This window comes from Macaca mulatta, chromosome 9, assembly GCF_049350105.2.
Source record: "Macaca mulatta isolate MMU2019108-1 chromosome 9, T2T-MMU8v2.0, whole genome shotgun sequence".
Taxonomy (NCBI): domain Eukaryota; kingdom Metazoa; phylum Chordata; class Mammalia; order Primates; family Cercopithecidae; genus Macaca; species Macaca mulatta.
Window position 1 is genome coordinate 144,492,737 of NC_133414.1, and position 27,030 is coordinate 144,519,766.

At 62.5% G+C, this 27,030-nt stretch overlaps 1 protein-coding gene across 4 annotated transcripts; it reads left to right on the top strand.

The window, feature by feature from the left end:
• The first annotated feature begins 760 nt into the window (after nucleotides 1-760).
• On the top strand, nucleotides 761-25,444 carry PWWP2B (PWWP domain containing 2B). 4 transcript variants are annotated; one of them, XR_013398454.1, is made up of 4 exons: nucleotides 2,220-2,405; nucleotides 9,827-11,490; nucleotides 14,864-14,981; nucleotides 24,596-25,444. XR_013398454.1 is itself a non-coding variant. In XM_077947887.1 (3 exons), exon 2 carries the CDS (start codon nucleotides 9,933-9,935, stop codon nucleotides 11,472-11,474), a length of 1,542 nt encoding a protein of 513 aa, XP_077804013.1. In that variant the 5' UTR covers nucleotides 761-1,267; nucleotides 9,827-9,932; the 3' UTR covers nucleotides 11,475-11,490; nucleotides 24,596-25,444. The 4 variants fall into 4 exon arrangements, 3 of the variants coding, with proteins under 3 accessions (XP_077804013.1, XP_028682884.2, XP_028682885.2); XM_077947887.1 differs by lacking the exons at nucleotides 2,220-2,405; nucleotides 14,864-14,981 and adding an exon at nucleotides 761-1,267; XM_028827051.2 differs by lacking the exon at nucleotides 14,864-14,981 and having other exon boundaries at nucleotides 2,033-2,405.
• Nucleotides 25,445-27,030: the final 1,586 nt, after the last annotated feature.

Below are 27,030 nucleotides of genomic sequence, written 5' to 3' on the forward strand. Positions count from 1 at the left end.
GAAGCCAGTGAAGAGCCGGTGGAGGGTGGGGGGCAGGGCTGCTGGGGTAGGCCCTGAACAGCCACCATTTAAGTTGCAAAAATGGTCTCCCTGTCTGCAGATAGTCTTTTTCACACCTTACCCAGTGGAGAGCAGGTTTTAAAAACAGCTTCCAAGTTTACCTTAAAATACACAGTAAATAGCATGGGCCAGAGGGGCAGGAGGTGCCGCGGGCCAGCCATGCTTCTCACTGCCCTCTTCCCCTCTCCAGCCAGAGCTGCCAGCTGCTGGTTGCCTCTGTCCAGCCCTCTGTGCCCCAGAACGCTCTTCCCCCGTCCTGCCTGCCGCCACCCTGCCTCGGTCCCTCTTAAAGCCCAGCAAGTCCACAGGTGGGTCCCTCAGCCCACCCCAAACTGTTCCTCTTGCCGGCGTGGGAAGTCACCAGGAGCCCCATGCGCACGCAAACACCTTGCGGGGGATGCTGCCCACTCCCACTCCCACCTCGGAAGCCATTGCTTTTGCCCACCTGGTGAGGCCCTGGTGGATGCTGGTGCTCCCTTGACACTCTTTCTGGATCCCCTCACCTACATACAGCCCCCTGTGCAGTGCTCAGAAAGGGCAGTGCCCAGCAGGCCTCTCCGGCAGGCAGGAAGAAGAGCCAAGCAAGTGGGCAGCCTCAGGATGGCCGCTTAGCCCAACCCCGAGTAGGGTGGCGAGGGGGTCCCTGCTGCCTGGCATTTTTCCTCCAAAGTCAGCCCCACCCCCTGGAGGGGGCAGCTGCAGAGGCCTGTGGGCAGGACAGCAGGGCAGCTCCTCTGCAGGCCTGGCGGCTACGGCGCCTTAGGCCCCAGTAAGGGCTTAGTGTTGGCGGGAGCCCCAGGCCACACAGAAGAGGACACACGCTCGCTGGGCTTCCAGGCCTCCTCTGGGACTGTCCCTGGCTTCGGTCCCCACCCCTGTTCTGCCAGGGACCGCCAGGTGCCCCAGGCCCCGCGGGCTCCCTCACTCCGGCCGCCCTGGCTCCTCTCTGAGGCTCCCCCTGCCGTGCGGCCGCCGGAGGGCGAGGTCGAGCGGCGCCAGCGGCCCGACGGACCCCAGCGGCACCAGGGGCGGTGGTCCTCCATTCCCAGGCTGGGAGGAGCCGTGCCGCGCGGCGCTGGGTCGCCAGGACAACTCCGCGGTTCCCCGCCCCGCCTCCAGGCCCCGTCGGGCGCTGCAAGCCCGGCTCAGAAGCCCGGCCCGGGGCCAAGGTCACCGCAGCAGGCCGGGCCCCTGCGTTCTGAGCCGGGTGCGGACGCGCTGGTGCTCGGGGAATTCGGGGGCTTTGACGCCTGAAGGCGCGGGAGCCGGGACCCTGCGGGGGTCCCGGGGGGAGGGGGTCCGGCGCCGTCACCTCCCACTCCTCGCCCGCGGGTCGGGGAGCCCCTGCCGCGGAGGAAGGAGGCTGTTTCCTTTGTAAACTGGCGGAGGCGCGCCTGGCCCTTGGGCCCGGGAACCTCCCGACGGAGTTAACCCCACGGGTCCCGGTGTCGGCGACCCCCAGGCGCGCAGGGTGACCCTGAGCCGGGCGCGCGCCCGCTTGTCGCCCGAGAGGCGCCGAGCCCAGTGGGGCGACCCAGTGTCCCGTCCCCCACGCGGCGAGGGCGACACTAGGCCGCTGCCCCCGGGCGCCTCGCGTCTCCTCCGCCCGCCCCGGCTTCCTGCGCGCGCCGCCCGGGACTTCCTCGCCGCAGTGCCCGGGGCCACCAGAGCCCTGCGCGGGGCGCTGCCGGGGCACGCGGGCAGCCGAACTCAGGCGGGGGGATCCGGGACACCGGGGAGGGAGGGAGGGCGCAGGGCCGGGTCCGGAGGGAGACGGGGGCCCGGGACCGGCCCCAGGCAGGGGAGTTGGGGGATGGAGTCCCGGGGCTCCGGCCAGGGCGGGTGTTCCCCCCGCCGCCCCCGGGCTCGTGGCTCTCGGGTCCTCCCGAGTCGGAGGACACTCCCGGCCAGCGTGGGCCGCGAGCCCGGGCGCAGCCCCTCTCCACCCCCGGGGTCCGCAGCGCGCGTCCCGCCGAGCTCTGCGGGCGGGCGCGGCTTCTCCCCGTACGCGGCGGCGGCGGCGGCGGCGGCGGCGGGCGGGGTGCCCGGGAGCAGAGCCCGCGGCCGCGCGCCCCCGGCCCGGCACGGCGGTGGCGGCCGCCCCAGCGGAGCTTTGTGACGTCAGGCGGCCGCGGGGCGGCGTCACGCGCGGGGCTGACCCGGCGGCGGCGGCGGCGGCGGCGGCGGCGGGGCGGGGGCGGCCTGGGACGCGGCGGGAGCATGGAGCCGCGCGCCGGCTGCCGGCTGCCCGTGCGGGTGGAGCAGGTCGTCAACGGCGCGCTGGTGGTCACGGTGAGCTGCGGCGAGCGGAGCTTCGCGGGGATCCTGCTGGACTGCACGAAAAAGTGAGCGGGGGCGCGGGCCGGGACACCCCTGGGGTACCCCCCCCCGACACCTCCCTCCTCCCGGAGACCCGGGACCCGCCTCCGGGGTGGGGGTGGCGCGACCCTGGCGCCAGCTTTCGGTTTCTGCCGAGCCCAGGTTTCGGGGCGCGCGAGTGCGGCCGCCACTCGGGGGGCGAAAGTGGTTCTCAAAGTCGTCGCGACTTTTCGCGGCGGGCGCTGGGCCGGGCTGGGGCGGGGGGCGCGGGACCGGGGTCCCGGAACTCCACACATCTGCCATAATTAACGCACTTTTCTTTGTTCAGACCCACTGTTGAATTCAGCTGTTGGCAGAATTGTCGTTAAAACGGGGGAGGGTCAGATGCCCCGTGGCCTTGCCCTGGCAATTACTCACAGGTGGGGGTGCCCTGTCGAAGGCCATGGGCCCCTGGCTGCTGGGAGTGACTCCGCGGCTGAGGTTTGGATTCAGGGAGAGCAGTTGCGCCCAGCTGTGCGTTTTAAGAACAGTTTCAGGCCAGGGAGCCCTGAGTCATGGGGACGTAAAGAGGTACAAGCTGTGGGAGCCATGGGTACATTCCCTGGGAGCCCTGGCTTCCTGGGTGGGGGGCGCAGGGCAGGGTGGGGCGGCTCCCCCGAGCGACACCTGTGCACCGGCTGCAGGGACCCATGCAGTGCAGATGAGCCTCCTGGACACCGTGTCACATGGCAGGGAGCTGTCGCTGCCAGATCAATGATTAGGCACGAATCAGGCTGTGGCCTCGCTGCGCTCCTGCTTTCTTTTGAAACTGGGAGCAGGAAAAGGCTCCTCTTGTAAAGGCCCAACTTTTTCCATCAGTGGAGCCCAGATTTTTGCCCAGCGACATGAATTAGCAGAGAGGGCCGTGTTCCTTCCACAATTATTTCGCAGACGTTATCTCTTCATTAGCTGTACCAGAAGCCATGTATCCACAAGTCATGTGATTTAACATATGGCTCCCGTGTGGCTGTTGCCCGCTCCGTGTGGGCTACCGCTGGGAGTGCACGGGCAGGACAGAGCGACACTCGGGCTGCACAATCGCCTCTTGGGAGCTGCCATCCCCTCCACCGTCAGCCTCAGCTTCCTCCGGCAGGCAGGGCTGGGCTTGGTCCTGGTCCGAAGGGCCGCACCCTTGCCAAACCTGCACCACCTTGTCTGGCCTTTCCTCCCTGGAGAGGGGCACGAGCAGCAGCAGGTCGCCCCATTTCCTGGGCTCCTTGACTCAGGACAAGGGAGGCTGAGAATATCTGCAGTGGCCTTGGGCTCTCTTCCCTGAGGCCCATGGCTAACCTGGTTTGCAAATCTACACCACCACCTGCCCTTCCTGGAAAAAACCAGGCCCGATGGGACCCCCGGCGTGGGAACTGGCAGCTGTAGGATGCATGGGTGTCAACCCTGCCTGCCACGTTCAGCTGTAACCAGAGCCGCCCACGGAGCCGGGAGCTGGGCCTCTGCGGGCACAGCCACTTAGCAGCCGCCCTTGCTGCCTTGGGCTGGCCCCCTTGTCCTTGTGGGGAATCTGAAGGCAGAGCAGGTCCCCCGACCCTCAGTCCTGAGGCTGTCCTGGAAGGACTGCTGCTCCCTCCCTCGGTGTCCCTGTGCCTGAGTTTTTCCGGCTGTTCTCCTCTCCAGGACCCTCAGTCCTGAGGCTGTCCTGGAAGGACCCCTGCCCCCTCCCTTGTCTCCCCTGTGCCTGAGTCTCCGGCCGGTTCTCTGCCTTTGTATTCTGAGTCTCAGAGCTCCTGTTTCCAGCCCTGCCTCGGACCACAGGGTGCTGACCTGCCTTCCCCAGGTGACGGTTTCTTGTCAGGGTGTGGTGCCCGCCCTTATCCCTCACGTGTGACAGTGGAGGCCCAGTCCCCAAGTGTGGGTGCTGACTCGCAGGGAAGAGCTGCTGGGAGCCCTGTGACAGGTGTCCGCCCACCTCAGGGAACCTGTGGGTCCCAGAGCAACCGGCGTTGTGCAGATTCTGTTGAGCGCAGGAGGCGGGCAGCCAGGCACCTGTTCAGAGCAATCCCACGGGAATGGCGGCCCCCCTCACACAGGCACCAGGATGCAGGGCTGAGGTGGGCTCAGCAGCCAGCATTCATTGTTGGCCGGTTTGGGAGATGGCATTATCTCCCTTGTTTGCAAAGCAGAGGGGAGAGGGGCTTGGCAGGCGGGTGGAATTGCCTGGCCTGTGCCGGAAGGCCGTGTGATCTGAAGCGAGATTCTCTTGAGTGTCAGCCTGCGTGTACATCCGGGTGAGTTCACTGCACACCTACTGTGTGCCAGGAAGTGGGCTGAGCCCAGAGCAGGCGGCTTCCAGTGATCTTCCCCGCGTCTGGGCCAATGTGGTGATTCCTTCCAGAGCACTGATGACGCAAGCCTTGCCCTGACCTGCACTGTTTTGTGGGTGATTTAGGGCTATACTTCCAGTTGAGGATCTTGGGTGGGGTGGCCCTGGCTGAGGGGTGGCTGAGGACAGATGAGGCTCCAAGAGTGGAAAGGCTGGCCTGCCCCACCAGGGCCTCCTGGCTCGATCCCTCAGCTGGTATTTATCGGCCTCCCCCAGTTGTGGGTTGCCTATGGTTCCAGACACAGACTGCTGGAAAGGTCAGGGGACCGTCCTCTGTGAGCCACACCCTAGCTCAGACACCCTAGCTCACACTGAGAACCCCAGACACTGCCTGTCCCGGCAGAAGGGCACCCTGAGCTCTGTCCTGGGCTCACCTGTCCAGGTGGAGGCTCCACTGCTGGGGGCCGCTCTTGGGATGATTCACTCAACAACCCAGCAGGAGCACCGGGCCAGGGCTGCAGTGGTGACAGGATGTGCCCTCTGCCCTTGGGGAGTGAGAGGGACGCAGGCCTAGTGCATTGAAGGCCAGGGCACCGGGAGGCCAGGCTAGCATGGCTGGTGTTAGGAGCGTCTCAAGGGGGTGGCATCTGAGTGAGTGGGTAAGGAGGGTGTGGGTTGGGGACCTGGCCTTGTGCTACTTGGGGAGCCCCACAGGGCTTAGAGAGGGACCATGCTGATGGCTCATAAACCCTTGAGTCCAGGACACCCGGGCCGGCTGTGGCCACCTGGCCCCACCTGCTCTCCCTTGGAGATCTTGGGGCAAGTGCCCACAGGGTGAGGCAGGCTCCCCTTGTGGGGCCTTGGAGGAGGTGCTCCCCGGGTGTCTAGCCTGTGGCTTCTCCTGCCAGCCTGCTTTCCCTAATCCCGGAGAGAGGTGGCCCCAGGAGGCCCCACTGTGCCCTGCAGGCCTGACCCGCCCACCCTGTTTCCCACATGCTGTCCTGCTGTGGGTGTCTGCAGGGCTGTGGGGAGACTGCAGACGGTTTCTAGACTGACACTGGAGCACAGCCGAGGTCTTGGGTGCCAAACTCAGGTTGTCCTGGGCTGCGCTGAGGCTGCCTGTTCCTGTTCCAGGAGCCACATTTTCCTTACCTCTTTAGGCCACAATAGGGTGGCCTTTCCTCATCAGAAAGCAAGGAAGGAAGGTCCAGGGCGAATGTGGGCCCTGGAGGGCAGACAGGAGGCTGCCATGTGGGCATCTGCCATCTCGTGGCCCTGGTCTGTAGAATGGGGAAGCCGTGGGGAGGCACTGCCGGTGAGTGCAGGGGGCTTGGGCAGGCAGCCAGGGCTGTGCTCCTCCCGGCCATGGCCCCGGGCAGACTTCAGGCCTGGGCCTTTCTGGGAGTTTGGCTGAGCCTGACATCCAGGTGAGGCCCTAGGGCCGCCATGGCCGAGTTAAGGCTCAGCCACTTGTGTCTGGCTGAGGACCTCAGGCCTGGTCTCCAGGGCCCCCATATCCTTGCCGGGGCGCTGCTGTGCCATTAGGAATGGCACTGTGGTACTTTTTGCTTTAGGGTCTGGTCCGTTCTGCAATTAGAGACTCCTGGGCATCTCACCCCTGCCTCAGTTTCCCCAGCCCTTTCTCAAAGCAATGGTTATTTGTTCCGTCCCTGAGCTCGCAAAGATGCTGCATGAGGCTTACTTCACGGGGCCCCTCACATGTCCTCTTCCCCACAGGCAGGGCCCAACTGGTGGCTCTAAAAGGGCAGCCTGGACCCAGCAGGGTCATCTGGCTCCAGGGCCACCCCATCTTCCCACCTGTCAAGGCTCAGTGTTACCTGTGGGGCACAGCCAGGCCAGCGGGGCCCTATCCCTAGGGGTGGGTGTGTGGGGAACCTCTCTGGACCTGTGCACTTCCAGAAGGACCACTCTTCACATCCCAGGGTCCAGGATAAGCCACTGAGGTTCTTCCTGTGCCAGCACCATCCTCATGTCTGGAGGCAGCAGACCCCAGCCGGCACCCACCCACTCAACCTGGAGGCACATTCCCTGGTCTCACCGGCCTCGCCGACCACTCTGAAATGGGAAGACTGATCTATATCTCATGGGGTTGCTCAAGCAGGGCAGGAGCCGAGGTCCCAGCAGCCCGGGGGCCCTGTTGTTAGCTTTGCAAGATCCCAGGGGCTGGGTTCCCCCATCCATTCCAGCCTGGGGAGTGAGCTGTTCCCACTCTGTTTACCCACCAGTGCGTTGGGGTGTGGCCTGGGCAGGGCGGCAGCTCCAGGAAGGAAGTACGGCTGCCTGACGTGCCAGGGTCACCGGCCATTTCTGCAGGGCTGGCTTGTCCGGTCCCTGGGCACTGGTGCAGGTGTGACTCAGGGTCCCAAAGGGGATGGCAAAGCGTAGGCTGCTCCCCACCCGTTTGATCTGCCTGGGGGGGGACTAACCCCTGCCCTGTGGCTAAAGATCCTGGGGCAAGGGGTGGGGCTGGCTCCGTTTGTGGGGCCCTCCTCAGGCTCCTGGCACCTTCAGCCCAGTCCACAACCCCATGTGATCAGGGTGCCATGTTCCCCAGCCCTAGCAGGGTTGCCCCCTCCCTCTGACTGTCGTAGCCACTGTCCTCTGGAAGGGATACTTCTGCTCCTTGGGGGGCCTTCTCTTTGCAATATCTCCTCATTTGCCCTCATTTGAGGCCCTTTCATGGGGTGCAGTGGGTCCTATGGAGGGATTCCTGGCTCCCCCAACAGCAAGGGGCCGTAAGCACGCTGACCCAGAACCTCAGGGTGCCTGCGTGTCGCAGCGGGCGTGTGCACCAGTGTGAGGAGTGTGCACGCACAGGGACGTGCTTGTGTGTGAGCACACGAGGTTGGTGCCCGGCGGGCGCGTGCACCAGTGTGAGGAGTGTGCACGCACAGGGACGTGCTTGTGTGTGAGCACACGAGGTTGGTTCTCAGAATGCTCAGCTTGTGTTCAATGCTCACAAGGTGCTCATGGAAGATGACGAACCAGCTGATGATTTGGGTTGTGGAGGCCAGTCCTGGCTATGAGACCAGGGGACTTGGAGACCCCAGCCTGGAACCCTGGGGTGGGGGTCGGATTTGGGCAAAGGCGCAGCTTCTACAGCTTAACTCCGGCAAACCTTTTCTGTAAGTGAAAGTCGCTGGCTCAGGTGGCCCCACTATGGCCTGGCTCACAGACAGTGTATAAAGGAGCCTGGGGGCTGTGCTGTGTGCTGGTAAAACCTTCTTCACAAACGCTGGAGTGGCCAGGTGTGGCCCGCTGGCCCCGGGTGCATGGGGTCTGTGCTCCTCGGTCCTGGCACCAGCACTTGGCTGGGGCTGGTGAAGGTGCCGCCCGGGACTGGCCTCAGTGCATCATGCCCTTAGGCCCGTGTGCCTGACTCTCCTTTCCCGAGGAAGTCTCAGCCCATCAGAGTTGGAGACAGCCTGCTTCCCATGGCTGCTGCGGGGCTCAGTGAGACCCTGTGCATAGGGGGCCTGGCCGGCACTCCGGAGATGCTCCTGCTGTCGCTAGCCCATGGCTGCAGGCACCACAGCGGTGCTGGGCCGGAGAAGAATGGGGCAGGTGGGGCTCACTGTGACCACCCCCACCCACCACAGAGCAGAACCCCCCACCCCGTGTTCATCCCCTCACAGGCCCAAAGGCCACTGCTGCGCCCTCCCAGCGAGTCGCAGTGCTGTCTTGCTTTTCTGTCTCTTTTTCTCCATCTCTCTCTCTTTCTCTGGCTTAGCTAGAGCAGTCCTGAAAATTGCATCCCATTTGTTACAAGTTACACGTGTTCACTGTGGAAACACGAGGACTCCGTGGCCCTGTCTTCCGTGGTTTGTGGTAACACCAGCACTCCCAGAACTGGTTTCCTGACACGCTCACAGCGGCTTCTCGGGCGGGATGAGGCTCGGGGACATGGTTGCACTGGGCCTCGAGAATGATGGGGCAGCCGGGTGTCTGCGCAGCGAGGTGGCCTGCACTCTAGGACGGGAGCTGCCACCGGCTTCTGATGACAAATCCCCCAAAGCCACACACAGTGCTGGGTGCTGCCCGTTAAGTGCAGGCTGCCTGGCCCATCGAGTCCCAGGATGAGAAGGCCTTTACCTGGGATTGGTGTCTTGGCTGTGGCAGCCGCAGGGCCTTAACGGTGGCTCCCCCAGCAGTGGCTGCTCCTGCCCCTTGTGCCCCTTCCCGCCCCTTGTGCCCCTTCTCGCCGCTTGTGCCCCTTCTCGCCCCTTGTGCCCCTTCCCCCCCTTGTGCCCCTTCCCGCCCCTTGTGCCCCTTCCCGCCCTTGTGCCCCTTCCCCGCTTTGTGCCCCTTTCACCCCCATGCCCCTTCCCCCCCATTGTGCCCCTTCCCCCCCTTGTGCCCCTTCCCGCCCCTTGTGCCCCTTCCCGCCCTTGTGCCCCTTCCCTGCTTTGTGCCCCTTTCACCCCCATGCCCCTTCCCCCCCATTGTGCCCCTTCCCCCCCACCTTGTGCCCCTTCTGCAGATCGTGTGGCCCGGCGGGGGAGGGCCTGAGGGTGCCAGGCGGGCAGGGAGGGCCTTCCAGGTTGTGTGGGCAGATGGGGATAAGGTCTCTCTCGGGGTCACTGAAAGCATCTGGGCCACCTCCAGAGGGCTCAGCCCTGGGCCACATGCAGCCCCACCCCAGGCACACGTCATGTACCTGGAACCCTGCTCCTGCAGGACGGCATTCTCCAGGGGCTTGCGTTGGGGGGGTGAAGGGTTACCTGGCCCTAGGGGGTCTTCCCTGAGTCCCCCAGCCCCTCAGAGAGGAGAGGAGGGAACGGCTGAGCCTGTGAGCAAGGGGCCTGAGTTTTGGGGCCCAGGGCCAAGGGCCACATGTCCCCCAGGGCCATAGACTGAGATTCGGAGCCTCTGTGCCTCTCTCAGGCCAGGGAAGCAGCTGACCTCCAGGTCACATGCTGCGTGGCTTTGGAAGGCTCATGCCTTGCCCTGATGTGTCCAACCCAGGGTGTACATAGCGGGCGTGGGCTCAGGGCATGGCTCGCTGCCCGGACCTGCTGGAGCATTCATGGGTTGGGGGCCTTGGCTCTGGGTGCAGGTGGTGGGTGTGCCAGCGTCCCTTCTCACTGTGGTTTCTCTCTCCATTGCCAGGTCTGGCCTCTTTGGCCTGCCCCCGTCGGCTCTGCTGCCCCAGGTCGACGACCCCCCCGCCAACAACAGCCATGGCCGGGTCCCCGAAGAGGGGGATGCAGAGGTGATGCAGCTGGGGCCTGGCTCCCCACCTCCTCCCCACGGGGTTCAGCCCCCTGAGACCACTGGTCCCGAGCCACCCCCGCCCCTCGTGCCACCGCTGCCCGCCGGAAGCCTGCCCCCGTACCCGCCATACTTCGAAGGCGCCCCCTTCCCTCACCCGCTGTGGCTCCGGGACACGTACAAGCTGTGGGTGCCCCAGCCGCCACCCAGGACCATCAAGCGCACCCGGCGGCGTCTGTCCCGCAACCGCGACCCGGGGCGCCTCATTCTCAGCACCATCCGCCTGCGGCCACGCCAAGTGCTCTGTGAGAAGTGCAAGAGCACGCTGAGCCCCCCGGAGGCCAGCCCTGGACCCCCAGCCGCGCCCAGGGCCCGCAGGAGGCTGGGCAGTGGCCCGGACAGGGAGCTCCGCAAGCCGGAGGAGCCAGAGAACAGCGACCCCATGGCTGGGGCCACGGCCAGGAGGAGCAAGCGGGAGAGGCGAGAGGAGGACAGGGCCCCGGCAGAGCAGGTCCCGCGGAGCCCGGTCATCAAGATCTCCTACAGCACGCCCCAGGGCAAGGGAGAGGTGGTCAAGATCCCCTCCCGCGTGCACGGCTCTCTGGAGCCCTTCCGTCCCCAGCAGGCCCCCCAGGACGACGGCAGCCAGGACCCTGAGGTGCTGGACAGAGAGTCCCGGGACCGGCCGTCCGGCGCACCCTCGGCCTCCATCCCCAAGCTGAAACTGACACGGCCTGTGCCGCCCAGCACGGACCTGCCGCCCCCCAAGATCCGCCTGAAGCCCCACCGCCTGGGGGACAGTGAGCACGAGCCCGTGTACCGGGCCGAGCTGGTGGAGGAGCTGAACGGGTACCCGCGGGCCAGCTCGCCCGCGCCCTGTGCGGACGGCCCTGCCGGTGGGCCGGCGGACTTGTCTTCCGGAAGTTCGGGGGAGGACGATGACTTCAAGAGCTGTCCCCAGGGCGCACAGGGCGGTGAGGACTTGGCTTTTCTTGTCAGCTGCCCTGAGGGGAGAGCGGACTGTGCCAGCGAGTCGGCGTGCAGCAGCGACAGCCTCGACGAGGCCAGATCGTCCGGCTCGGAAGGGACACCGGCAGACACGGGCGACCTCTCGCCTGGCCACGGCGCGTCGGCACCCTCCGAGTCCAGAGAGGCTCGCCAAACCGTGCCGCCCCTGACGGTCAGGCTGCACACGCAGAGCGTGTCGGAGTGCATCACGGAGGACGGCAGGACTGTGGCCGTGGGGGACATCGTGTGGGGTAAGATCCATGGTTTTCCTTGGTGGCCGGCGCGTGTTCTTGACATCAGCCTCGGCCAGAAGGAGGACGGAGAGCCGTCTTGGCGAGAAGCGAAGGTCTCGTGGTTTGGTTCTCCGACTACGTCGTTCTTGTCTATTTCAAAACTCTCCCCTTTCTCTGAATTTTTCAAACTGAGATTTAACCGTAAGAAGAAGGGGATGTATCGGAAAGCTATAACCGAGGCTGCAAATGCCGCGCGACACGTGGCCCCGGAAATCAGGGAGCTCTTAACCCAGTTTGAAACGTAACTGGTTCCCTGACCAGGTGAGTGTGCCAGTGGCAGCCTCCTTCCCCCAGCAGGCCCAAGCTCACACCTGTGTCCAGGCTGTGCCTCTGCTCTGAGCCCTGAGGCCCAGGGAGCCGCTGCCTGTGCCCCTCAGCTCCCTTGCTCGGGGCCCCAGCCGTCTGGAAAATGGTTGCCCTCACTGGTAATGTCATCTGCGCTTCTGATCACACTAGAGGCGCACTGCAAGGAGGCCAGTCACCACCGGTGCTTGTTCAAAGCACAAAGCGAGTTTGTGTTTGGCAGCCATTTCTCAAAGGCCAGACGGGAGATTCTCATGCTCTCCTTAGTTGTTTGGAGTCAGGGATGTGGTTTGACTGGTCCTGGGGAGGGGAGAGCCCAGGCTGGGGCCCTGTCAGCAGGGAGCAAACTCTCACTGCTTTTCCCAAAGATCAGAGTGGGGGTCTCCCTCCTCCTGCACATGGATAGGCCATCCCAGTACATTAAAGGAGGGAGGGCGAGGTGAGCTTCCCACCCTCAGATGAAGCCCCCACCTCGACTCCCCAGACTGACCCAGCCCTGCCCCCCACCACCCCCGAATCTCCCTCCTGGGTCAGTGTGCGCTCCATTGTCAGCAGGCTGTGTGCGTGGCCAGGCGCCCGGGACCCAGGACATGTTCCTGGGGACAGCGTCTCACTCTCGGCCTCTCCTAGGAGCACTTGGTAGAATCTCCAGCCAGGCCTTGTGTGGATTCCTGTACCTGGAGGGCACTACGCTGTGTGGAGGTGTGGGGTATCATCTCGTGGGGCTGGGGGAGCCACCCATGCCCCTGCGGGTCACCATGTGGGGCATCTGGAGCCTGCCAAGGGGCTGTTTTCTGCCCTGAGCTTCTGAAGGCTCTCTCCCAGCTCCAGAGGCCTCCCAGCACCTCCTAGATGCCCTTCCTGTTTCCCCGGCAGGAGAGGCATGCCAGGGAGGAGTCCTCGCTGGGTGGGGCGGCTGGTGGTCCTCTGTGCTCTTCTTCCTGGCTCCATGGCCTAATTGCCCCCTGGATGCAGAGATTCCAGGACCGGGGGCTGTATGCAGAGGGCAGGGGCAGGGCTCCGCCTAGGCCTTGGTGACGTCTGGTGACCTTGTCTGCCCTGGCCACCTGCCCAGAGGCCTTAGAGTTTCCCAGGTGACAATCCTTGGGCCTTAGCCTTCGGTGGGGGTGGGGACTGGAGTGCCTGGGTGCCCCTCCACTGCTGCACCCTGCGTATTGGGGTTCTGGGTGGAAGCAGTGATGAGAGACCACTGTGGTCAAGCCAGTGTCCCCAGGCTGCCCGGCTGCTCAGGCTCTGGCCTGGCCTCACCCGCTCCCTCCAGCCACCTGGCTACATCTGCCTTGCTCTCCGGAGGCCAGGCACAAACGTGGCTGCTCCCCCGACCCCAGGAACCAGGCCCTTTTCTGATCAGTTCTGGGGCCTTGGGGCAGAGGTGGGGCAGGTGCTGTGTTGGGGAGTGGGTGTAGGTGCCGCCTCTCAGCTTGAGTCTGGGGAATGTCTAAAGCCAGGGCACCATCCTCTGAGGGGTAGGAGGAAGGTCAGAGGACTCCCGTCTGCTGTCCTGGGGGGCCCTCCCCGAGTTCTGGACTCAGGCATTTACAGGGCATGACGTCTCCCCATGCAGGACGTCCCCAAGTGAGGCCCGAGGCCTTGGCTGGCAGGGAGTGCCCAACCGGGAGGATGGGAGGACGCAGTCTTGCAGGCTCAGGGCCGGCTGTGTTTATCCGGAAGTAGAGGAAGAATCTCACCAGACGGGTTTGCCTGCCTCCACGGGGGGCAGTGCCTGCGCCCGCTCGGGGCCTGCGCCAGGACCAGCCCCCTGCTCTGGGAGTGGGGGTGCCAGATCCTTTCAGCACCAAAGCGCAGAGTGGTGCATGTCTGGTCGGGTTTTTGGTGTCTCACGGGGCCTGGGATCTCCTGCCCTCTGTGGGGTTGGTGGTCCCTGGGGGACACGTTTTGCTTTGAAGTGTCAGCAATGCACCTCTTGTCTGCTCCTTGTAGGGGAAATGCAGGGGTACCTGCCTTTCCTGGGAAGGGGGACCCGCCAACACCACCATGAAGGTACACCTCCCTGAGCAGAGGCTGAGTGAGGTGTGGGGCGCTGGTGGCCATGCCCAAGGGCGGGGCGGGAGGAGGAGGCTGGCATGGGGGCTGGAGCTCGGGCAGGGAGGCCTTCTGGGGAAGGTCGTCCTCCCAGTCCCCGCCCACTGGCCACCCTGGCCTGGCCCCAGCTGCTCCTGCAGCCACCCAAGGACGAGGATGGCTGGGCAGTGCCAGAAGCTTCCTGAGGTTTGTGGGTGTCTGCTGCCCGAGGCACTTGTCGGGGAGCAGTCACTGCAGGCACAGCGAGATCTGCTCCGTTGCAGGGACACTGAGCCCAGCGTCTCCCCGTGAGAGGCCCCTCACTCTCTCTCAGCTGCGGGGCTGGCGGCTCGGTTGAGGGGTGGGCGGACGCCCCACAGACCACAGGGTGCCAGGGCACTGGGCCTGTGGCCAGTAGTGCCAAGAGGCGGCCTGGCTGGCACAAGGGACGGGCACATCGGCCTCAGCAGGGGCCGCGCCAGGACGTATGCCTGGCTGTGTGGCACACTTGGGCACCCCTCTGTGTGAGGTCCTGACCCAGGTTCGCCGAGGCTGGGCCGGCCTCCTGCACAGGAATAGAGGCTGTTGGGCCTTGTCCCAGCCGGTCACCTGCTGTTGCAGTCTCAGTGAGCTGACACCTCTGAGCCTGTTAGTTCACCGATCTCAGGGTGACAACAGGACCCACCTCTGAGTGAGCAGCACTCCGCCCTGGTGGCCATGGCCGGCTCCGGGACCTATGAATGGCCTGTGGCCGCTGCCTTTGGAGGTGACCACTGTGCCTTCTCAGGCCGGCAGGAGATGCCGTTCCCTGGGACTTCTCCTACACCCACAGGGATCCCCTGGGGTTAGAGCTGAGGTCCGGGGCAGGGGCAGGTGGTGGAGACCAGGCTCTGGGGTGACTGTGCCTGGGAGCAGCCTCCTGCATCAGGTGCAGGCACTGGACCTGCAGAGTCAGGGGCCCAGCAGGAGCTGCCTGGCCAGGCTTGTCCTGCAGCTGGGAGTGGGGACCCAGAGAAGGCAATCTCGCCCACACCCCACCACTGCCTGGGCCCACCGAGCCTGAGACGGGAAGGCAGCTCCTCCCCAGTGTGAGCCCCGGGGCCTTGGGCTGGGGTCCTGCCCCCGTCCAGGCTCAGGGTCTTCTCTCTGCTCCCCTGGTCTCTCCCTCACCACCCACCCACCCCTCTACTGAGGGCCAAGCACTCCACTGGACCCAGGCTAGAAGCGGGGGCAGAATAGGGAGGGTTGTGAATCACCACTTCCCAAATTAGTGCACAATCACACACAGGAACTGCTGAGAAGGAAGGGAAGAGGGGCTTGAAGCAGAGCATCCAGCGAGAAACCTGGCCTGGACTGGGATCCGGGAAGGCTTCCTGGAGGAGGTGGCAGGAGCCAGGCTCTGAATGGTGAGCTAATCAGGAGCTGATGGGGCGAGGGTAGGGTGAGCGTTCTAGGCAGGAGGAGGGCAGGGCATGTTCCAGGGGTGCGGAGGTGGGCAGAGGCTGACTAAGGGCCTGGTGGGCGAAAGCACAGACTGTGGGTGCTGTTGGAGAATTACAGACAGAGGAGTGAGATGGTCTTGTTATTATTTGTCAGTTAAAAATAAAATGAAACTAAAAAAATCTGATAGCTTTACAAATAAATAAAAGAAATGACCTCCAGCTGTGAGGACAGGGAGAGTAGAGGGGACGGGGAAGGCTGGGCGGCGTGCAGGTGTCACTCCTGGAACTAGGGGAGCCACCGTCTGTGCCCTGATGGGGCCCCATCCTCAGGGGTGCCTCCAGTTCTCGGGAGGCGCCTGAGGCCTGGCTGGAGGCATCTCAGGAGAAAGCTCAGAGGCGGGTCAGGCAGGGGGCTGGGCAGGGATCCATAGTCATTGGGGGGACCTGGGCCAGGACAATGCCCAGGGTCAGGAGGCTCCACAGACTGGCTGCTCGAGGCAGAGGCTTCGGAGTAGCAGAGGCGGGTGGAGATGGCAGGTGACTGGACGTGCGCAGAGGCGGGTGGAGATGGCAGGTCACTGGACGTGTGCGGGAGCAGGAAGGAGGGTGGTGGAGAGTAGGTGGCACTGGCCAGCCCTGTGGGGAGGACCTGAGGGGCTCGGGGCCTTGCCCGCCCTGCACCCCAGCACCACTACAGATGGGAGAGGGGTGTGCCCAGAGGGGCGGCGGGCTGCCTGGTGTTCTGGGAGCCGTGAGGGCCAATGGGGACACCTGGTTCTGGGAGCCGTGAGGGCCGAAGGGACATCCGGTCCTGGGAGCTCTGAGGGCCAACAGGAGCACTTGGTCCTGCACAGGCACCTCCTGCTCTGCCCTGTCGTGGCCGGGGCAGGCCGTGCTCCGCTGACACGCAGACTAGAAGCTGGGCACCTCCCGAAGTGGGGACTCAATGCTCTCCTGGTGTCCCGGCCTCTTGGGCAAGGGGGAGATTTCACAGGTTCCCAGACAGTGCAGACTGGACAGGTCCAGCCTACTGTGGCTCCAGGGGCCCAACCCTTTCCCCTCCTGCTCTGGCAGGGGACTTGCGGGGACGTACCCAGCACAGCCTCCGTCAGCAGCTGGGAGCACGGGCTTCTCTGCTACTGAACGGTCCGTGTCCCCTGGGTCATCCTTGTCTTTTGTGAGTTTCCTGTAGCTGCTGTAACAAACCTCCATACACTGGGGCCCTGAGACCACAGGCGTTTATTCCCACACCTCTGGGGATCAGGATCTTGAGTCAAGACGTGCAGGGCTGTGCACCTTCAGCTCCGGACGAGGATCTCTCTTGCCTCTGCAACTTCTGGGGGTCCAGACGTCCCCCTCTCATGACCATGTCGCCCCAGGCTCTGCCTCCATGGGCACAAGGCCTCTGCCTCTTCAAAGTACCCTGGTGGCATCTGGGGACCCATAGATAGGGCGGGAGGGGCTACTCATCTCAAAACCCTCATTTAATCACATCGCAAACACCATGTCGCAGAAGGTGCTGTTCCCAGGCTCCCGGGACGAGGAGCCCCTGGTCTCATTCACTCCGCATCCCCAGTGCTATGTGTGTGGGCAGTGTGGGCACAGCCCAGGGTCCACCCCAGCCTCTCGTCCGACAGAAGGGAAGGCCCCAGGGAGCAGGGGTGGAGATGGGCTTCAGCCCAGGGGCCTGTGGGGCGAGGGAGGGGCCCGTTGCTCCAGAAAGGTCCGTGGTGCACAGGCCATGGGGGCAGCATGGGCCACTTCTTTTTTTTTTTTTTTTTTTGAGACGGAGTCTCGCTCTGCCGCCCAGGCTGGAGTGCAGTGGCCGGATCTCAGCTCACTGCAAGCTCCACCTCCCAGGTTCCCGCCATTCTCCTGCCTCAGCCTCCCCAGTAGCTGGGACTACAGGCGCCCGCCACCTCGCCCGGCTAGTTTTTTGTATTTTTTTAGTAGAGACGGGGTTTCACCGTGTTAGCCAGGATGGTCTCGATCTCCCGACCTCGTGATCCGCCCGTCTCGGCCTCCCAAAGTGCTGGGATTACAGGCTTGAGCCACCGCGCCCGGCCAGCATGGGCCACTTCTGACCTTCAGCTTCATAATGTTGATTTCTCCTGGGAAATAAAGATAATAATCAGGAAGCTGCCCGGCACTGGAGTGCTGACTCGGCAGGAGCAGCTGCCGGGACTTGGAAGAGTGCGATGCTCGCTGGAGTCTCCGGGGCAGAAGCAGCAACGCCGCCGTCTCCAGGCTTTGGCTTTTCTGATTTATGTTTTCCTTTTAGAACAGCATCCTTGAGCTTCCTGCACAAGACTTGCTTTTCTGTTCCTCCAATTCTAAATAAAAACGCTCTTCTGCTTCCAAGGACGGGTTTCTCAGCTGACTTCCCTGCTGACTTCCCTGCTGACTTCCCACTTCCCTGCTGACTTCCCTGCTGACTTCCCACTTCCCTGCTGACTTCCCTGCTGACTTCCCTGTGTTGATTTCAGGGAATTCAGGTCCCACGTGAAGGCTGTAATTATTTTGTTCCAGAAGGAAACAGAGGCCTGTAATTCTGAGCCTGCTGCAGGGGCTCAGGCCCCGCCCCGCCTCCTGGGTCCCAGCAGCCTTGCAGCCGGTCCCTGCCACCTCCTCCTGGCCAGCAACTTGGGCATTCAGGCTGTGTTGGGGGGACAGGCGGGCAGGTGCCGGGGAGTTTGGAGTTGCTTCTCGGGGGGTCAGGTGCCTGGGACTTGGGGGACTTTCCCAGTGTCGGGGGACGCTGCTGGAGGCCCCTGCCCATCCGTGCCTTCAAAGCCAAGCATTGCACCCACCTCCGGTGAGATGCCCTGATGCCACGTGGACCTGTTGCCAGGCGTCTTAGTTGCTTCCTGGGTCTCACCTCCAGCTCCAAATCCTCGCCCCTGACCCCACCGGCCTTCGACACCTTGGACAGGGCATGTGCCCCGTGTCAGAGGATTGGGAGTGGAGGGGTGGGACTTCCTCCACGCCATGGAGCTCGTTCTCTCATCAGAACCCCTTCGGAGGGGGCTTCGCCCGGCAGGAAGCTGTTCTCTCCTGGAGACCCTGGGGTTGGCTGTGGGCTTGGGGTTGTCAGCCTAATCCGTTCAGGTTCACCGGGGTTTTTACCCTGGGGCTCCGCCCACCGTTGGTGATCACTTTAAGATTTGCTCTTTCCTGAGGGATTATGAGGTGCTGGCCCTGGTCTTCATTTACTCACTGGAATTCTTGCAAAAAAACCTCTTTCCTTACCAGCTTTTAGTGGCACTGCACCAAGACTTGCGGCCACCCCCCGCTTGCAGAGTTCTTAGGGAGGCCAGGGCAGATGCAGGGGCTGGTTCCCCAGCCCCTTCCAGCGAGGTTGAGGCGTCCCTCCTGAGCGTGCGTCTCATAAAAGCGCACGTGCTTGCTGACATACCCAGTCAGGTTCGATCCATCCAAGCACTATTCTGTCCGTGCTCAGACGGTGCCATCTTGGGTCAGCTGACAGAGGCCAGCGTCCGTGTCCTGTGGTGACCACAGCAGCCTGCTGGCGGCTTTGCCCCCGCTGTGCCACGTCATCTGGGCTCACTCTGTGCATTTTCTGGCTCAGGCCTGAGACAGCCACGTTCCTGGGAGCCTGCTTCCTGCTGCCTGCTCCTGGGGCCGCTGCTGTTTCGAAACATTTGCAGTCGACACAGCTAGGATTCACTTTTGTGTCTGATGCCAGAAATCTTGACTCTTAATGTTAACATGATCAATTTTATAGATGTAAAGGTTAATATATGTATATCAACATTTAATATAGGTGTGTAAAATATTTAAGATATAACAATATAATGTCACATATTACTGAAAATAATATATATAGTACTATTATGATGCAGTATGATGGTTTAGGAAGAAAAGCACCCTGACACCACCCACCAAGGATGGTGCCCGCAGACATCCTGGTGGGTGGTGCGAGCGAATGCCTGAGCTCGCCCAGCCTGTCTTTTTGTCCCGGGGTCTGGCCCTTTGGGCTGTGTCACACCCCTCTCTCTGTGGCAAAGTCATGACCTCGGAACACACTTAGGCATCTTCGTTTCATTCACTTTCTATTTTTAGAGACTCCTCGTTTTTTAAAATCCGCTGTGATAGGATTCTGTGGGCACCTCCGCGGCCCCAGGTCTGCTCCCGTCCTGGTCTCCCCGGCCTTCCCGTGGCCACATCTGGGCAGGGTCCGGTCGTCCTTCCGGGCTTCCAGCCTAAGCGGGGCCCCACACCGGCTGCTTCTCCCCGCCCCTCGCCTCCTTGTGATGTGCAGAGCTGTGGGATACACCCAACTCCCTCGGGGGACTCTGGCTGTCCCAGTCTTTTCTCCAACAAGCTGTGGGGAGGGTGTGAGCCTCCAGCTTTCTCACCATGGAGAAGGTGTGGCCCAGGCAGGGAGGTGCTGGTGTCCTTGGGGCCTCAGAGACAGTGGGGTGGGAGAGAGGTAGGTGAGCGCGAGACTCCAACCCCATGTCCAGGTGAGGGCTCTGCGGGCTCCCAGGCAGGTGGGGCTCCAAGGCCTCCAGGTTCCTGAGGACGCCTCATGTCCTCGAGGCCTCAGCAACGTGGAGCAGCTGAGCTCAGCTCCATGAGCGAGGGCCACGCCAGGAAGGTAGGAGAGATGTGAGGAGTGGCCAGTGCTGCTCCTGCCTTGGAGTCCGTGTCTCTGCGGCCGGGAGAGGGAAGGCCCTTGTGAAAGCCACTGCTGCTGTTCGGGACAAAGGGCCCATCCAGGCTGTTTCCTCCCAAGGCCCGTTACGCATTTTCCTAATGAGGATAGTGGCTGATGGATGTTTACTGACATTTCCAAAGGTTGTGCTGTTGTTGATGGAGAAGGACTTGGACAGTTTTAATGACCTCCCGGGGCTGTGTTGCTTTTCAGGGAAGCATAGTTGCCTTTGATTTGAGCCTCTTTCAAATCCTAAAATGCTGCATTAGAAGGGGTGGACAGAGCAGGTTCCAGGCATGGCGGGGACCCCACTAGTGCCACAGCACCTGCTGTGGCCTCTGCGGATCCCCCAAACAGCCCTCCTCCTGACCCGTCTTGCACACAGTCCCTGGTGACTCACTAGAAGTTTGGGAGGGACCCCCCGGGGGCAGGACGCATAGGTGGAGCCACTGCAATTCTAGGGTCGGCCTCCTCCTCCCTGTCAGCTGTGGAGCGGGTGGCTCAGGCTGCCTTATCACAGCTGCCTCTTCCTTCTGAGAAATGGAAAATGGTATTTGTAGGAATGCGTTTGTGTGACCGCTCTAATCCTGGCGAATATTTCTCACAGGGAACTGTTCAGCTTCCCGTACGGAATCTGTGGGGTCGGAGGAAGTTATTCCAGGACTGAGAAAGTGAAGCGTCATGGTTTGGAGGCGCTGATGCCTGGTTCTGTTTAGGAGTCACTGTTGGTGCCCCTGGCAGGTCTCAGCTGGTATTGGGCTGGGGACCGTGTCCGTGGGGCCTCTGAGAGCCTCCTGGGCTCTGTGGGACTGTGAGGCACGTGCACTTTGACCGACTGCGTGGATGCTGCTTGCACCCCAGGCCCTCTTCCAGGGACAGGACCCTCTCCTGCCACCCTCGCCGGCTCGTGGCATCTCAGTGGTCAGCGGCCTCTCTGTGGATTTAGTCCATCTTCTGCTTTTCACTCATCTCTCGGATCCTGAAGCATCAGAGTCCTCCACTTCTGTGGGATCCTGGCTTTTTGCTTGTTCTTGCTTAGCATGACCACAGATGCACACGCACATGCACGCACACACATGAACACACATGCACACACGAACACACATACACACATGATCGTGCACACACATGCACATGCATGCACACACACGCACATGCATGCACATGCATACTCATGAACACACACATGCATGGACACGCACGCACATGCACACCCATGAACACGTGCCCACACCCCTGTAGTCGCACATCTGCACCTGCTCATGCTTGTGGATTCCTGTACATGGACGCATGCGCACTCCTGTACCTACACACCTGCACACACACAGCTTGAACAGACGTCCCTGCTGCGAGTGCCAGAGTGCACAGTGCTGTCCTGGGCCCTGGGACGGTACTGCCCGCCAGGTCTCCATTGCTTCATCTTGGGGTGGGGTAGTAGGTTGAATCATGTCCCCCAAACGACACGTTCAGGTCCACCCTAGTCCCTGTGAATGGGACCTTATTTGGAAATAGGGTCACTGCAGGTGGAATGAAGTTAAGATGAGGTCGTACTGGATCAGGGTGGGTCCTAAATCCAATGATTGGTGCCTGCATGAGAAGAGGGAAATTTGGGCGCAAAGACTTGGAGACACACGGAGAAGACCTTGTGGAGACAGGCAGAGCTCACAGGGGTGCATTCGTGAGCCCGGGAAAGCCAGGAGCTTCTGAAAGCAGGGAAGGACCTGCTGTGGGCAGGTCCCTCCAGCGACCTCTCAGCGGGGCTGGGATGGGGGCACGTCCCTCCTGCCCTGCTGTGGTCAGGCAGGGCCCATGGGGCACCCCCTTCCTGGCAGGAGGAGCGGCAGGGCTGGCATCGTCCCCTGCGCCCTGGGCTCTGCAGGCTCCACTCCCTTCCCTGTCCCCTCCCTCTCTGCCTGTCGGCTGGTGGAGAACTGGGGCTGGCAGCCTCTGTCCCTCCGTTTGACTGGGCAGCCAGCTTTCCTGGGGTTGAAGGGTCTCCCAAGCCGGGGCCCTACAAGGTCTTTCTGGTGTGTGTTGTGGCAAGAGTCCAGTCCCTGCCACACACAGCAGCGTGGTGTGAGCCCTTCTGGAGACAGCGGAGAATGCATGATGTCTGTGACACTCCAGAGCTTCCCCCGACCCTGGGGGTGCTTCCTGGGACGGGGCCTGGGGCTGGGGCTGCTCTGGGCGAGGAGGTTGTGATGGAGCCCCCAGGGCAGCCAGGACACAAGAGGTCAGGAAATGGGGATCCTCCTGTGCACCCCAAAGTCAGGCTCCTGTATGGGGTCAGGTCACCTCCCCGAGCCTGGGATACCTGGTGGCGGCGGCCACCAAGCCAGGGACTGAGCCTGTTTGTGTGTGATGTGCTGCGATTGCAACCGGTGGCCTCTTCTGACCTTTGGGATGGTGACCCATGCAGACAGAGGCAGGGCACAGGCACCCCTTCCCGGCCACCGCCTGGCACCTCACCGCCGTGTGCTCCAAGGAACCGTAGCTCTGGGACGTCGATGTCACTGAGCTGAACTCAGCTGAGGGCAGCTGGGAGGAAATGTCCCGGGGTCTCCCTCATCCCTCCTGCCCTGGGGTCTTCTCTGGGCCTGGTGCAGCCTTGTGCTGGAAGGCCTGGGGAGGCAGATGTACCCCCCAGGCCAGGCTGGGCGTTGGCAGAGGATTCCTCGAGCCCCGCCCGCTGCCCCTGCACTGGCTCCCTAGAGGGAGGCACAGGGTGGGTCGTGGGCGTCTGCACACCCAAGCGGAGGGGCTGCCTGGGGGCCAGCGTGGGGAGAGCCGGGGCCTCCACTGCTCGGGGCTGTGTTGGTTCTCTCTGGAGACCCTCAGCCTCCTGTGCCCCCTCGGACGTGACTGGGAGATGGTCCAAAATGCAACTTCTCTTTAACTTGTGTTTGTGTCAGTCTTACTATATATGTTCAATTTTTAAAAGTAGAGTGGTCACATGCAGTATGTAATGACAAGAATTCACCTTCGTATTTCTAGACGATGTACTTCTGCTGCTTGATCCTTGAGTTCTCTAGACGTTAGTTACGGGCTTTTTCTATGGAAGATGGAAGAGGCTCTCTCCTGTTTGCCACACACACATCCACTCACCCACTCACTCTCGCTCACACATCCACTCACACACACACACACACATCCACTCACATTCACACACACACATCCACTCACACAACCACTCACACACACACACACATCCACTCCCACACATCCACTCACACACACACACACATCCACTCACCCACTCACTCTCGCTCACACATCCACTCACATTCACACACACACATCCACTCACACAACCACTCACACACACACACACACATCCACTCCCACACATCCACTCTCACACACACACAACCACTCACACACACACATCCACTCACACAACCACTCACACACACACACACACATCCACTCCCACACATCCACTCTCACACACACACAACCACTCACACACACACATCCACTCACCCACTCTCGCTCACACATCCACTCACATTCACACACACACATCCACTCACACAACCACTCACACACACACACATCCACTCACATACACACACATCCACTCACACAACCACTCACACACACCTCTCACACATCCACTCACACACACACACACATCCACCCACACAACCACTCACACACACACACACATCCACTCACATTCACACACACACATCCACTCCCACACATCCACTCTCACACACACACACATCCACTCTCACACACACATCCACTCACGCACACATCCACTCTTACACACACACATCCACTCACACTCTTACGTACACACACACATCCACTCACTCTCACACACATCCCCTCACAAACACATCCACTCTCACACTCACGCTCACACACACACACACTCTCACACTCTCACACAGCACACGCCTGCAGGTGCCCTCCAGGCCTCCCCACGTGCCGCTGGGCTTCCTCACAGCATGGTGGTCTCAGGGCACTTGCAGTTTCTCCCGTGGCAGCTCAGGGCTTCCACGAGTGCAGCACTGGAAGTGGCAGCGGCCTCTCGGTGGGGCTGGGACAGGGACAGGTCCTTCCTGCCCTGCTGTGGTCAGGCAGGGCCCATGGGGCGCCTTCCTCCTGGCAGGAGGAGTGGCGGGGCTGGCAGGGTCCCGTGTGCCCTGGGCTCTGCAGGCTCCGCTCCCTTCCCCGTCCCTGCGCTCTCCACCCGCCAGCTGGTGGAGAACTGGGGCTGACAGTGTCTGGCCTTCTGTTTGTTGGATCTGGGGGGCTGCTTTCTTCAGGACCCAGGGTTGGCCCTGGGTTGTGGGGCTGAGGGGACCATCTGTCCCCGCCAGGTCTCTCTGCTTGAGGTGGCTGTCCGGGGCCTGCGTGGGCTCAGGTGGGGGGCGATGGAAGCAGGGTTGACATCTGGGGTTCCACACAGATCTGGGAAAGGGTTTTCCCCTCAGGGCCTAGCCCTCCCTCCCCACCCTGGGACACCCCCAGGCTCAGGTGTCCACGGGGCCGTCAGTGCAAGACCAGGGTCCTCAGAGTTATGCATGGGGGTCCTTCCACACCATGAGCCTGGCACAGGCATGGCCATCAGCCCCCACCAAGAGGCCACAAGGCTCCAGGCTCGCTGGCTTCTCTATGGCCCTGCGTGTCGGGCCTGTGGACTGCGGGACTTCAGGGCGAGTCCTGTGGTCTGAGCCCCCAAGCATGGAAGACTCTGCACTCTCCCCAGCGTGGCCAGGCTGTGGGCACTGAGGGAAGGAGGGCCGGTGGGAGCTGGGGGGTGCTGGGGGTTCCAGGTGAGCCTCAGACCCTCCGGGGCACCCTGGCCTGGTGCTCAGACCTTGAAGGGCTGGTTCCCCGTACTCGACCCTGAGTTAAACCTCTGCCTCTTTCTGCTTTCCCCAAGGTCACCGACGATGAGGGCGCACCTGCTGTCCTGGAGCTTCCGACCTGCGTTCAGGGACCCGGGAGCCTTCTGGCCAGCTGCGTGCGGAGCCTGCTGGGCATGGTGGTCGGCCTGGTGTGAGGCCCCCGGGGACCGGCAGTGTGTTCAGGGAAGGGATGGCCCTGAGCCCGGTGGCTCACCGAGTGTATTTCTTCCTGCCACTCAGCCTGTGGCTGCCCTGGCTCATGAGGCAGTCGGGACTCATGACTTGCTGGCTGCTGCTGCCTCACGTGCTGGGGTTACATGGAGGAACTGGGCCTGCCGCCCCGGCCTCGCCTGCTGCCTCGCCTGCTGGGGTCCCATGGAGGAACCAGGCCTGGTGCCCCGGCCTCGCCCAGCGGCTGGTGTGGGCAGCTGTGCCCGCCTCGCAGTGTCCTGGAGGCAGCCGTCTCACAGACTCAGCTTGGTCTCCCGCAGGCTTCAGAAAAACCTGAATTGCACGTGTGGGGTTCTTCCCCAGCCCTTGGGTGCGGAGTCTCTGTGCACTTGAGAGCTGAGGGACCTACCCACCATCTCCCGCTCCGAGTTCATCCCAGAGCGTGGGGCCCGCTGGGCACCCAGCACCCGGCCTGCAAGGCCACCTGTCCCCCAGATGCTGCTACGAGTGACCAGTACTGTGTGGAGGAGGCCAAGGGCCGCCCCTGGGAAACCAGGCTTCAACAGTACAAGGAAAAGAAACTTGCTCTGTTTTGTAAGAGCGTGTTCCTTTTCCTCCTTTTTGTCACTTTAAAGACCAAAAAGAATAAAGAAAGAAAAGAAAAAAATTAATCTGCTCTTTCTTTGTTTAAATGTAAAAAAAAGAGAAACCTATGTCGTAGTTGTTAAAGTTGTAACCTGTGCGGCCACGGTTCACACTCATGCGTGTGTCCCCGTCGGGGCTGACGGGGCCCGAGTCCCCTGGGCACTGCTGTGCAGGGCCCATGTCGCATGGGTTGGGGTGATGCCCCCACCGGCTACATCTCGCTGCCTCCAGGAGGGGGAATGCCAGCCACCACCCTGAGCCCCAGGAGGGCTGTGGGCGGAGTCCCCATCTCCAGACCTCCCTGCTGGCTTTCCAGCCGTCGCTGGGATTTCCCGGAGAGGCGGTGCTCTGCACGCAGGAGCTTTGCTCGTTTCCTGGAGTGAAACTTCTCATCCCTTGTTTCTTGATTTGCTCTTTCAGAACCAAGGGACATCTCAGAGATGATGATGGTGGCTTTGCTTGTTCCTGGTTTTGCTAGAACATTCTGCGCTCTAAAGGCATCACCGCCCTCAGCAAGGATCGTCTGGGGGAGGGGGTTGGGGGAGGGCAGCACGCACCTGCAGGGTCCTCTCTGGGGCACAGGAGGGAACAACCCTCATGGTTCCCTGTGGTTCTGGACCTGACGTGCAAGGCGGGGCATGGTTTTCAAACTGGTTTGTAGCAGCAGAGCCCTTTTCTCCAACAAAATCACCCAGAATAACTTCCTCCTGGAGGGGCTGGGCTCATCCTCCTGAAGCCCTCCAGGCCCAGGGGTCCTGGGAAGCCTTTGAAAATCCAGGGAGGGGCTCACATGACCCCAGGAGAGCAGAGCCGGGACTTGAGAGGAATGAGAGCAGCTCCCCCTCCCCTCCTCCCTCCCCTCCCCTCCTCCCTCCCCTCCCCTCCTCCCTCCCCTCCCCTCCTCCCTCCCCGGCCCTGCCCACATGGGTGCAGCAGTCAGGGCCCTGACCCTTGGGGCTGGGCATCTCGTCCCTCTGAGCTCCAGTGCCCAGGGGCTGCCCCTGCCTGACGGGCTGCTTGGCGTGATGCCTGGATTTGGGGGAAGTGCCAAGGCAGAGACGTGGCAGGGCCTTCATAAAGTGTGGCACTGCTTCAAGAAATGTGTGTGTCCAATGGAAGGAGCAGGCCACACCCCTGGGACAAAAGACGCGTGCGGCCCTGGGCACATTCACTCCCAGCTGCCCAGCCTGCAACTAGAACTCAGTCCCTGCAGGTGACAGCAACGGGACGGGACCGCCTTCGAGCCTGAGGCCAGGACTGACGCCACAGCCTGTAGCTCCTCCCCAAGCCCAGCCCCAGCCTTTGCCCTTCAACCCTGAGACCCTGCAAGGCACGGGTGGGGCTTTCATCGGGTGAGGAGCGGAGGCCCAGGGAGGTGGGCTCCCCGACTGCCAGTACCCAGTGGCCAGGCCAGGCTGGCCCAGGCCGTGAATCCCCGCCCTTCCACCCATGGGCTCCCCAGGAAGGCTGAGCTGAGGAAGGATTTCCTGCTGGGAAGGCCCTGTTCTGGGACCAGGGTTTCGTCCCCCTATTGGAGGGGACCAGGGGACACCTGGAAGCGGAACACCTGAGGGAGGGGCACCTGGGGGAGCCTTGGGGGAGGAGGCACCTGGGGGAGGAAGTCTAGAGAAGGGATCTTCTAGGGCAGGAGCAC

Coding starts and splice junctions, on each gene's coding strand:
- PWWP2B (XM_028827051.2), top strand. CDS start 2,281: ATGGAGCCGCGCGCCGGCTGCCGGCTGCCCGTGCGGGTGGAGCAGGTC. Junction 2,406..9,826: donor CTGCTGGACTGCACGAAAAA/GTGAGCGGGGGC, acceptor CTCCATTGCCAG/GTCTGGCCTCTTTGGCCTGC.